General features: G+C 40.5%; 1 protein-coding gene and 1 long non-coding RNA gene across 38 annotated transcripts in view; one reads left to right on the top strand and one right to left on the bottom strand.

Annotated features, from left to right (window-relative positions):
• LOC136430830 (microtubule-associated protein futsch-like) overlaps positions 1 to 12857 on the top strand; it is a 38890-nt gene that overhangs the window by 2801 nt on the left and 23232 nt on the right. For 35 of the 37 annotated variants that reach the window (XM_066421843.1, XM_066421842.1, XM_066421849.1 and 32 more), the window contains exons 2-13: positions 604 to 787; positions 2111 to 2310; positions 3436 to 3483; positions 4487 to 6523; positions 6712 to 6787; positions 7858 to 8047; positions 8377 to 8456; positions 9475 to 9547; positions 11465 to 11563; positions 11807 to 11855; positions 12226 to 12394; positions 12757 to 12822. In XM_066421843.1, coding sequence (XP_066277940.1) covers positions 611 to 787; positions 2111 to 2310; positions 3436 to 3483; positions 4487 to 6523; positions 6712 to 6787; positions 7858 to 8047; positions 8377 to 8456; positions 9475 to 9547; positions 11465 to 11563; positions 11807 to 11855; positions 12226 to 12394; positions 12757 to 12822 — 3264 coding nt within the window. In that variant the 5' untranslated portion in view covers positions 604 to 610. The remainder of the gene's footprint in view (positions 1 to 603; positions 788 to 2110; positions 2311 to 3435; positions 3484 to 4486; positions 6524 to 6711; positions 6788 to 7857; positions 8048 to 8376; positions 8457 to 9474; positions 9548 to 11464; positions 11564 to 11806; positions 11856 to 12225; positions 12395 to 12756; positions 12823 to 12857) is intronic. The other 2 variants (XM_066421826.1, XM_066421840.1) reach the window with 2 other exon arrangements.
• On the bottom strand, positions 7951 to 9534 carry LOC136430837 (uncharacterized). The gene is made up of 2 exons (XR_010754939.1): positions 9442 to 9534; positions 7951 to 8824 (listed from the first exon to the last, which is right to left on the bottom strand). It is a non-coding gene; the product is annotated as an uncharacterized lncRNA (long non-coding RNA).

Raw genomic sequence — 12857 nt, 5'->3', positions numbered from 1 at the left:
TATTGTCCTGCATATCCTGATGTCACAGGACACTACCAGTGTTCACGCCCACTTGTTAATGCAATATGGATGATGGCTGCACTCATGATTCAGAGTGTTGCATTGCCAATTAGTTATTGATGAGTGAATGGTAAGAAATGACTACGCAGTGTAAAATTGGCTGGTGTCTTTTAATTAGCATTAGGGGATACCTGATAAATGCTACAGATATGCTTTGTTTCTGTTTGTCTGAAAATACAAAGTGTGGGAAGTTTGCAGTTTGTTGATCTTCTTTATGCAAAATGTTGTATTAAGATTTTTTTATTATGGTCTGCAAAAGCTCTGCATGTATGCATATGATGGCCATTCCATTAGAACCTTTTTAAAGAAAAAATACTTTGTTCCAACATTATTTTATTGGCAATGCATTTGCATGGAATCGGAATGTTACAATCGTATGATTCTTACACTGTTTGTAACCATATTGTAATGCATGTTCAATATTTCTTTAGATGAATATCTTTTTTTTGTTATGAGTATTCATATTCTAACAATTGTTTGCTTTGGTATTTGCTTTTGACATTTACCATACTGCATGCTTTGTTTTTCCCTTGCACGTTTCAGGATTACGATGAATGAAAGTCTCTTCTCACCTGTGAATGACGAAAACTTCGTTCTAGAGGAACCAGAAAAGACTGCCAAGCCTCCTGTACATGTGCTAACCGCCCAGTGTCTGGGCACCCGCTCAATACTTAAACCTTCACAGAAAGATAACATACCTACATCACCTGCTGAGAAAGAATCCAAGGTAAACATCCTGGAGACCATAGAGCCCAAGTTCACTTATCTCATGATCCTATTTCATGTATTCTACTACTAGGTCTAAAACTTGATGTAACTTTATAACATTTTAAACGTCTGATATGCTTAGGCAATATAATCACTGAAGAAGTGACAAGAAATATTTTTTTTTCTTTGTAGCAACTTGCAAACGAATCCCACTATTACAGTATTCATCTTCTTAGATGATATCTCACTGTAGTTTATTCTCAGAAAGGCAATGTACATGTGGGCCCTTTTCTAGTCAGTGAATGATACATTGCACTGGCCTTAAATGCACGGATTCCCAATAAAGAAATGTACTGGAAACCTCACGGGATAGTGCCTAGATATCAAAGCACCAGATGTGTACAGGGAATACAAATGAACACCTTGGAAAATAGCTCTGTGTTACCAGTACATCATTATAGATTTCCAATCGTTCCTTCTACCAAATGCCAAGAATTATAGATCCTGGCTGATTTTTTACTATTGAAATGTAATTACCTGATGGATATTGTAAACGCAGTGATAATTACAGAAAATTCAATAATTTTGTGCTGTTGAATCAGCACATACTGGTGTGATAAAGCAAGTGAACTGTTTCGTTTTGAATCAGGAGCCGAGAGAGTGTAAAAATCAATACCTGTGATTCTACATTCACTACTGTCCCATAATCTTGCCTAGTATCGTGCATATTCATCTTTGTCCTCGGCGCTGGGCTGATGGCAATAAATCCTTTTTATTATGTATGTCATCTCCGTCTTGATTAGTTTTTAAAATTTTGTTAGAATGTTGGAGAGATGACAGTTTATAAATACATGTACATCAATCCCTTTGTCAGCATTTGTAAGCTGGCATTGAAAAATCTAGGTAGTAGGGACAGACCTGGATATGTGGGATATGTCGTTTGTCAAGTACGCAGTTGATGATGTTAGTTTTTGTTTCTTGTGGGTAAAGGTAAGGTATCATCAAACTTCCTTTCAAGATGTAGAATTCATATTATCAGAATATGATAACTGAACCTTGGTTACAGATAAGCAAGCTAGAAAAACACTGTCATTAAATTTACAGTGATAGTATATACACAGCAAACCAAGAAATTTTGCTAATGCTTTTTTTAATGTCACACTAGCATTGTTTTCTTTGAAAAAATTGCTCCGAAACTAGTGTACAATGGAAGGAAGAAAGAATGTTTGAACAGTTCATTTATTGGTCTAATTTATACGCAGGGACCTGCTATAACCTGTGCAGGTATATGATGATGCTGTTCAATTTCTTGGCTGACTGGAGCGTCTCTTGTCTCTCCCAGCACGTGCAGTTTATTACTCCTGCCCGCAAACCTGCGACTAGACGCCAGCCGGCCTTGGATCCGTGGCAGGCCCTACGCTACCTCGACGAGGAGGAGCGCTGGGTAGACCGCGTGCAAGTCCTGACCAAGCAGGACCACCAGGACTACCACGCGTACGCCAGGGAGTTCCTGGACGAGATACTAGACGGCATCTTCAAAACGTGAGTTGTTCTTTCTGGTGGATATTTGACACTAAATTTCTGCTCCTCAAAGACTCATAAACTTCATAGCCAAACACCAGTGTCATTACTGTCAAGCTGTTCAGTATTGATGTGTTATTTCTAATGTGTTCCTGTTTTGACTTGCACGTTTTGATTTTGTCCTCTTTGTGACTTTCTTTTTTTGTTTTTTCTGTATTTTCAATTGTATTGTCAGTATATGTTTGTGTATACAGTCGTGCACATTACAAACAGGAATTAGATTTGGACAGCTTTCGAGTTAGTATAAGTTACACTATAACACAGATTTTGTCAAAAATCAAAACAACTACCCATTTGTTGCGCTACAGATATTGATAATTATTAAACATTACTTAGAAAAACTGACATGAATCTGATAGATCCTTGAAACGTGGCCAATACTAGCATCAACCATGATCACTGATCATGAATTATTTAGAGGTCCTATCTGTCGATGGCACCAACAATATTGCTCTTGTCAGCTTGATGGCTGATTTGCATAAAGAATTGGAGCATCATACCACAGTTGTCCATTTGTAGCCTACTTTATTCCCTTGGGGCAGAAATTAAATATCAGACATGCAGTTGCAAAAATAGGCTTTTACACCTGTATACAAAATTGATAGGTTATTCAGCTATATCTACAAAATTTGACAGACTGGATTGAAAAAAAGCCTGAACAAATGCTATGATTTTCAAATTCTGAATTCAAGTATTGACTGTCACTGACAATATATTGTCGTAATATGATATTAATGAAGTTCAAGAAACAACGACTAACCTGATTTGGCCTGATATTGCCAGAAGAAATGGCATGTCATTTTATGTGTTTGGAACTGCAGCCAGCCGTGTAATTGGGAGGTGCGTGAAAGGTGTACGGTCGCCAGTCTGATTGCACAGAAAATAACAATGTTCAAAGTCATGTGATTCTTGTTTCCTTCACAAATTTGTTTTATGACTGAGAAGTATCCTACAAACCTTAAATGTAAAACATGTACATGATCATGGCGAAAGACAACTGGTAAGTATGTATGTACGTGCGCATAACGATTCATGTTTGTCTACAGAATTTATGTGTAATGTCTTTGTTTCTTTGGTCTCCATCAGGGGAATACAAAATACCAAAATGTCGCGAGAGGGTACTGAGCCATACAGGTATCAACATAGCGTAGGAATACATGTCTATAGCTAGGGCTGACACCTCATCCTAGGCCTAGCTTCGCAATCAACTGGCTGCCTTGCATGGAATAAATAGAGAAATAAAGACAGGCAAAACCTTGGTGGCTGGGATTAATGTCATCAATGCAGTCAGATTCATCCAGGAGTGGCACTTACGAATGTCACTTCATAACCAAGGCTGGCAGCTTTGAATGAATGTTATAGAGTTATTGTCTGAAAGTTTTCTATATAACAACCAAAATGGAACCTTATGGAATGTTAAGTGATGAGCAACTAAAGGATGTTGCTTATCTAGCCCACTTCTCCATTAATGTTCAAGAATGGTAGCTTGAAAGAAAAGTTTCAAAGCAACCAATCACTTACCTTCTCACTTAGATCAAGATCATTCAAAGTTGCCAGCTGTAACAATCATGGAATAAACCAAGGCTGTAGAGGGTTCTGCATCTAACACTAGGCTTATGAAACATAGTGCTGCAAATAAAACACAAAATAAACCCATCCTGCTGTTGATAAAATAGACCTGGTGATAACTGGGGATCCCAGGGTAGTCCTTGATTTTAACCCTTGTAGTGTCAAATCTGATTGGGACTAGATGTCCTGAACAGCCCATGACTCGGGAGGGTTAAACTCAGCATGCATGTGGAACCAATGGTGCATGGTATTCTCATTACAGGTTAAATGTGGCATTGTTAGTTCTGCAATTATTAAGTTTATATTACTTAATCAAAGGGACCCCGCTCTTATATTTCATTGTATTGCTTATTGGATACAAAGCTTTCATTTACTGCTGTAAATAACTTTGATTTGTTCTGCTGTTAAACATATTATCACTTTTCTGCAGGAGATTAACAAGCTTAGCTGATGCTCTGAAATATTTGGGAATGGGTCTTCTTGTATTGGTGAAAGGAGAAAGATACATGTCTGTTTGTATCCTTCACTGATAAAGTAGGCTTACTGCTGTCTTACTTTTCTTCATCAGTTTGGAGGAGGAAGGACCCATCCCCAACTTTGTGTCAGAACCATCTCTAGGTGCCAGTGACACATCCAAGGAGCCTGAGGGAGAGGACCTTAGCGAGGACTCAAGTGTCTCTCCAACTGGAGACGAGTTTCTCACACCCCCTGAGGAAGAAGACCTTCTCTTCGAATTTGATCCGCTGGTCTCAAAGTCAGATTCCGGCTCAGACAGGGAATTTGAGAAGCTTGAGGCAGAGGCTCTTGAAGAAGATCTCGAAACACCCGTGCTCTCTTCAGACTCAGAAGCAGAAGCTACTGTCCCTGACATCCCACCAGAAATTCTTGAAAAAGAACCTACAGTCCCTGTTGCTGTTGAGGAGTGCAGTCCATCTCCCCAAGTTGATATTGTCCAGCCACAGGGAGAACAGAGTGAACCAGATAAAGCTGAAGAGCAATCCTCAGAGCCAGTTGAGGAAGTAAAGCCAGAAGTTGAAGAAGAATCTGAAGCCAAGGAGACTGTTATACCTCAGCCTGTTGTTGCCCAAGACCTTGCTGTCGAACAGCCTACTATCAAAAAGTCTGCACCTGAGGAGGAAACTCCCGCTGAGCAAGAGGAGGTTGTTGCAGATAATACCTCCACCAGCGAAGTCGCCAGCTCTGAAGTTGGAGTAACACCTGCAAAACTTAACGACTCAGAAGAAAAACCTTTGGCCAAACCTTTTGCGGATACCAAATCTGAAAAGGACTTTGAGCTTGAGCCTACACAAGCAGATTCTGGCTCTTCAGAAGAAGCTGAAGTTGAGCCAACTGTCAAGGTTGCCAGTTCTGAAGAAGACGTTGAAGTCACACAAACCGAAGAAGACTTCGAAGTCACACCAACTGAAGAAGCTGTTGAAGTCACACCAACCGAAGAAGCTGTTGAAGTCACACCAACCGAAGAAGCTGTTGAAGTCACACCAACCGAAGAAGACATTAAAGTCACACCAACAGCTGAAGTTGCCAACCCTAAGGAGAACGCTTCTGTTGACTCTGCTGTTGTAGAAGCCGAACCTGTGGACACGGCTGAGGTCAAGGCTGAAGAGGAAGTCAAGTCAGAAGATACAGTCGAATCTCCCGTTATAAACACAGAGTCTGAACAGGCCAACTCTGCTGCTGCAGAAACCAACACTGACGTTGAAGAAAAGCCAACTACAGAATTCGTTGAGGCTGCTGAAGAAAAACCTCTAGTTGAGTCTGCTACTGTAAGTACCAAAGCTAAGGAGGAAGAAGACAAATCAGCTGTTGCAGACAACATTGCAAAGGAGGTTGAAGAGAAGTCTGAGGTGAGAAGCACTGAAGAGAAAGTAGTGGTTGAGTCTGAAGGACAAGTCCAACCTGTCATCACAGAAACCACCCCTAAAGTTGAAGCTGAGCCTGTTGTGATCCAGACTCCTGTGCCAGAATATACTGAACAGGGGCCCATACCTCTGGTAGAGGCAAACAGTGTTGAGGTGACCGAAGTCCAAACCCAGGCAGTTATCTGTTCAGAAGAGGAAGCTCCAGTGCCCGAGAAAGCTACTGAACCAAAGGAGGAAGTACAATCCAGTGACATAAGTGGGGAAGAAAATCACCAAAACAAACCTGCTGCTAAGACACAGGAAGAGATTAGTGACAAGAAGTCCTCATCACCAAGCCGTGAACCAGACGTCGTGCAAGCTAAACCTGAGACGTCGGTTCAGGATCTTGCTCCCCCTCAGGAAAACGCAGCCATGACAGACACAGACAACACCGACGACGTCCCTCCCATCCCCAAGGGATCCTACAGCATTGACTGGGACAGTCTGGACGACAACACCAACCCCTTCGAGTCCAAAACCAAGGTGTCCTCATCTCCGCCTAAGTCATTTGGTTCCTACCAAATCGACTTTGACAACCTGGACAACATCGACCCCTTCAAGACTTCAAAGGGACTTCCTAATTCTCCTGTGAAGGGAAGTCCACTCAGAGATGAAAACATCAGTGCAAATGCCAACAAGAACTCACCTAAGAGCTCTCCAGCGAAGAAGTCATCTCCTGCTAAAAAGTAAGTGTACAATTTCATGATTTGGGCCAAGTTATAATCACAACACAGAAATGAAGAGGGTGATCTAAAGGATCAGTTGTCGTTCATGTATCATACCATTTGGTGTATAAGAGTTGTCAAGGTGCTTGTATTAACAACCTAAAGAAGAGCCAATATAAGAACCAATGTTTTGAATGTATCCTTCCTAGGGCCAGCAAAATGAAGTCTCCCAGAAAGGCACAGACCAAAAGTTCCCTGGCAGTGAAACAAGACAGAATACCAGAGGTGAGTAATGGTCGTTGTGGGTATCTGTCATGTTCCAGAGGTTTAATCTATGTACCAGTATTACAAATATGGCTTAGTCTATAAATCACTGACAATAGATAATTTTATTCCACTTGGATAAGCTTCTTTTTAAATGACATCTGACCTACATGTAATATAACCTATAATAGACTGCTATACAGCAAACATATCTTTCCTGTAAAAGCACAATGGTCTCCAGATATCTGGATTTTAGCCTGTTGAGTTTAACTTTGAAGATAAGCAGTGGTTTTATGTATTGTACTACTGGTATCTGGCCTTACTGGAAATCATGACTGGAGGCAATAGATAGGTTTATATTGATCCAAGGATTGACTGAATATTCATAAGCTGTCTGTTACCCAGTAAGCTGTCTGTTGTACCAACAAAAGTGCTGTAGACGTGTACACAGTTTTGAGGTTAATAGGCGGATGGTAACAGCTTGGCTTTCCCTGTCTATACACACCGGTACTGTACAAGGGGAAATGTTCGCAGCAGTTTTATCATGTTTGCTTTTTTTACATCAACCAAATTCAAATCATTGTGAATTTTTGTGTGCTGTCTTCTGCCCGCCTACCCCCTTGTTTCAAGTAAGAACTTAAAACCACCGCGAACACTCCATTCCCTCCCTACCACGAAATTAAATCCCCGTGAACGTTATCCCTTTTACAGTATTCAAACCATGTAGGTTAGGGACCAAGCAACAACTGTACAAGGGAGGTTATCAAGTTGGATATATAGATTATTATCTCCCTTGTGAATTATATATTTGATTATCAACTTATGGTGATTATCATTACCAGCAAATTCTAAAGACTACCATAACTTTTCTTTTCTCATGGATCCTCTGTGTTGCTTAGTGGGTCACCCCTATGTATGAAGTTACTGGATTGACAACAAACAGCAGCAACAGCATGTTTGTTGACCAAATTTCCGCAGCAGGATCCTCTTGACTTCCATGTATATCATCCTGTGCACTCATGTACAGTACATAAATGTGCCCTGTTTAATCAGACATGTTAAACTGCTGCTTGTTTCCCTTCCTGGGACAGCCGGAGGCAGATGTGGAGTCCATGAGGACGTTCTTGTCCACCGAGAGGGACAGCAAAAAAATGTCCCCTCCGCCCGCAGAGATAGACAGCCAATCAGACCACAGCATTCCCAACTCGTCTTCCAACGACACTGGTTTTCAGGATGGTGAGCCCAACATGGACGATGAAGTATTCAAGTCACCCTCCAAAAGTAGGTTTGTTCAGATAGTGTAGAATTGTGTTCGTAGGCATAACAAGGCGTGTTCAAATGTGTACGCTGTTTATCTAATTCAGTTGTATTCAGTGTTCAAAAGCAACTTGGACTTACAGTAACAATGGTATTGTCAGACAGGTACAAGATCGTTACATGGGTTTTGTTGTTGTTACATAAATGGAAGATAGAAGTACATGTATTGCCTTCAAAGGACTTGTTTGGAGTATGAAAATAACCTGCTGTAACTTTACATTTTAGTTTTATCAGTTTTTAGTTGTTGCATTAAAGTTGTACAGCACTTCATGGCATCCTTATCCTTATTTCAGTCAATGATCCAGTTTTTGCTCCGTCCACTGACCCTACATCTTTTGATGTAGCTTTCCTGGAGAAACATGGTGCATCTACAGTGAGTAGCCACATTTACACCCTGTCAGAGATATGTTTCAATGAAGTCATTGTAATTGATAAGAACAAAGACTGACTATGTGATTTAGTATTTGGTCACTACACCTGTTCTTACAATTACTTCTTTCATCTTCAACTTCTGTAATCTTTACTGAGGTATTATTTTTACTTTGCGCCTAATTTGATGTGAATAGAAACCAAACGTTCTCGTTATATTTCTTTCCTTTCTTCTCTATTTTCTCCCCTGTTCTGTTTTCCATGTGTCATACTTAACTGCAGTCTGACCAAGCTTTGCTAGAGGGAGCTTGTGGTGGTGAGGTTGACAGTGATGAGGTACACTATACCCAGTGGTGGATGAATGTCGTATTGCTGCAGCAAACAAGAACAAAATGAGACATAGTTAGAAATGGACATTGAGAGTAACAGATTGAGGTTTTGAAATGTGCACTGGTCCTTTTGGCTATGTACTTTTGTGGATCAAGGAATAATGTTGTGTCCATGTCACTACCCGGTAGCCTGATTACATGTAGTTAGACCCTTTACTTCTCATTTGGAACAAGGGCCCATGAATTTATTGCCAAGGGACAGAACCACCAGAGCCTATAATTATGAACAACATTGAAAGGTGTGAAAGAAAGCTTTCTGCTAGATTTGTAGTTTATTTATGTTATGGAAAGATCACCCCTTTTCTGAGGACTGTATTTGGCCTGCAGGAATACCACTCAAAGTTGTTCTGTTTCATACAAGAAAGGGAAAAATGTCCATTTTATTTTGTTTTAAATCAGATACATGTAAAACAGCCATTAAAACAGGTACCTTTCTGTATAATTGTTAGCTGCTAATTACCATGATTCCCACCTGACCCCAGGTAACAAACACCTGAGATAAGCTTCTCTGTATGTTTGTTTTGCGCGCCAGCCTCTGTACTAATGCTTTTTGTGCGGAGAATAATGGCCCTAGCCTAGCACTGTGTCTTGTTTACTTACCAAGGAACGCCTTGTTTTCTGTCCCTGGTACAGTTTAAGGAATCAGCGTTGGCCCGGCAGTCACTCTACGTGAAATTCGACCCCCTAGTGAAGGGAGCCAGCCCTGGTAAGTGTCAACTTTCTTCAGCTATAGAAAGAGCACCTGTTCCATTGATAAAGCCACTGTGATGATACATACACCATACATGTGTTATGGTTATAGCTAGCTATTATACTGTACAAACTGGGTTCATCACGGAATTCCTGTCATGCAGAAGAAGCTAAAGAATTTGTCAACATATGTAAAAGTGGCAAATTTTAAGTTCACATTCTTCTTGCCTGGTGTAAGTGTAACAGATACCATGTTATTTTTTGTAGCCATGATACCAAAGTGAAGAATGGTAGTGTGGGTTTTTAGTTGAATGGATTGTGTTAACTTCAGTGATTACATGTATGTTTTTTTATGGTTCTTAAATTATGGGGATTATGATTACAAACCTGGAGAACAAAGCTGACCATGTGAACAAAATTGTGTTTTAGAGTACGCCACTGTCACATTTCCTGTCAAATTCTATTCTTTGCTTCTTAGTAAATATATAGATTGCTTGGATAACTGTAGTTATCTAAGCCAGGTAGGTAGATAACTATCATTTTCATGACTTGACAGTTAGATATGTAGGTCAACATAGGCAGCCTTTGCAATTGAGGTCTTTCTCACTTGACCTGCTGTTGCCATGGTAGCACATGACCTAGGAATTCCTGGAACACACCCTTTTCCACAACACCCAGGAAGTAGAATTTAGAAATCACATACCTGTCACACTACTACTACTACTCTTAGCCTGGGGGAAGACTTGTATTGTTTTACATATGGTGGTTCAAAACATTAGCTTTAGGGTGGGGGGTATGGCTGGAAGCTGTTTGAATGGAAATTTTCACTGAGGTAGCTTATAATCCATTCACCTTGCCTTTTGCTCCAACTTTATGGCTGGCTTTGGTGTAGGTAAAGGATGATTATTCTCCGAGACAATTACATCCCTTGGTGATAAACGGACTGTTTTTACCCTCCCTAGCCTACACCCACCCAACTGGTTCAGTGGGACACTCTGATCTTACCTCAGGCACTAGAGCATGTCAAGGTGTCCCCAAATTTGACACACCCATAGTTCTTGTTAAACGTGTGGAAAGTAGCAGACTAGAAGTGGCAGTGTTAGGACAGGATGAAACGGCTGTTTTCCTGGCTAGGATGGGGAAAGAAAGAGACGACTGAAGAACTTAGTAATGGTGACAGTGGCAGTACAGAGTCTAAAGTTGAGACACATTCAAAGACATTTAGTAGTAGTGGAACCTTGGATGGGGCAAAAAAGGGTAGGTACATGTACATGTATATACTCTGATTGTTTCCAAAACAGCTGTTCTTAGAATATTGTTTGAACCAGTACCCTGTATGTAAGGCCTAAAGAAGAGCTATGATATGTTGGTCTGTGTAAGACCTAGTTGTTTGTATCCATTCCTTTTTGAAATCGAGAGATAAGTATCTCAGGAATTTCTTCCATGACTATTTGTATTAACTGTACCATTTGCCTTGGATCCAACCATGACTCAGCTAACAAACAAACCTTGTGTTACTGGGTACTCTTTGTTTTACTTTTTCCCTGAAAAGGAAGGATGACACAAGAGCTGAAATAAAGAGTAGATCAAGAAGATAAACCTCATTGGTACAACCAGAACAGTTACTAGACTACTTACAAATTACATCTAAAACTGGGAACAAAGCAAGGATAGCTGATGCAACCCTCTGACGTGTTTTACATTGTTGTTCTGATGCCCAAACAGTTTATATCAACAGTAGTTCTAGAACCATTAGTGCAAATGTATTTGGGTCATGGACCTTTGCTACTAGTGAGTTATTGTGAAATCTCTTTGATATTGAAGATATTTGGTTACATTTCAAACCCTTTGCGTAAACATCTCAAATGCTCTCTTATTTTTCTTTATTTTCTGCGTTCAAAGTGCTTTGCTTTTTTTCTGTTGCAATCCTTAGAAAAGAAACAACCTACATGTATGGATGCCTACACGGATGATAGTGGTTGTTGCGATGTGTCAAACGTCAGTCGCATTGCCATAATCGCCCCCTATTCAGGTGATTCTGTGTGTAACTACAACACCTGCACCTGTCTGTCAACCTCCCTGTACTGTCAATCAAAGTTTGCAACACCCTCTTAAATTTACCATACTTTATCATCACGTCTATTAATTACTTCTCAACACACAGCTTTGCCACCCTATAAGTGCACTGATGTTTTAGCCTTAACTCCTGTGAAAATCTACACCAAGATAATTACTTGAATAAAGAACTTAAATCATACATGTTGTTACTCTCCAGCCAAGCAAAAGGGCCTTCTCCCTGCAATCGAGAATGAAGAAGAAGAAAAGTGAGAATCACAATTTTTTTCTTAAAGAATCTTAAAAAGTGGTTGCAGTGCTGTAAAATTGTAATGGAGTCTACTTTGCTTCCTTTGAAGATAGATATATTGAGTACAGTCATACATGTGAAACATTGTTTGAAATAAGGCAATGACAGTCATGTTGATTTGGTCAAACTTCTTTACTTTTTAAACTGAAACACCTGGTTGAATGTTGTGATTTTGGGGATTGCTTGACATATATACACACAGTTTGTGTCTTTAATCTACACGTAAGTTAACGTTAATACAACTGTCTTTCTCTGTAACAATCCATGACAGACAAACACAAGTAATATACCTTTAATGAACTCCCTCTTACTTACCTCCCTACCCATAGTGACCTACTCCAGATGAGCACCCCTCCCAACCAGAGGGCAGAGCCGAAGCCCAAACACCCAGCAGCCCGTAAGCTGGCAGAACAAGTGTCCGCCAAGCCAGAGTCTCCAGGCCTGGGGAAGGGGGTGGACAAACTCCTCACCTTCAGTCCTGCAATCGCAGTGCAAGAGGTACCAGAACCATTATTTGATATCTAAATATGCATCCCCCAGTGTAAAACGTCTGGGGGTATCTGTTTATGTTGAGGCTTCAGATGTTGAGGGATGCTGTAGTGGGAACTACGATACTTGCGCATGTGAGATCCTGAATAAGTACTTGTTAGACTGCTGTAACTTTTGGTTTTGGTTTTCATCCCTAAATTGGAAATCTTAAGTTGAACAATTGAGTCAGGGAAAGTCCTCAAATAGATACCACCTACAGTTCCATATGGTGCCCTTGCCTGAGCACACAGTATGAACCTCGCCATATTTACCTTACCTGGAGCCCTTCCCTTCATGCATCTGAAACCTTCCCCTTTCCTCCCTGACAAAAGGAGTCCAGCAGAAAGAAGGAAGAATCTCCAGAAGCCATGGACATTGATTCCACATCAACAGAAGAGGTACGGAAACACAACTTTATCTTGCACAGGCTTGC

This window comes from Branchiostoma lanceolatum, chromosome 3, assembly GCF_035083965.1.
Source record: "Branchiostoma lanceolatum isolate klBraLanc5 chromosome 3, klBraLanc5.hap2, whole genome shotgun sequence".
NCBI classification, from domain to species: domain Eukaryota; kingdom Metazoa; phylum Chordata; class Leptocardii; order Amphioxiformes; family Branchiostomatidae; genus Branchiostoma; species Branchiostoma lanceolatum.
Note: the sequence above shows the minus strand (reverse complement) of the source record. Positions and strands in the feature narration are given on the sequence as shown.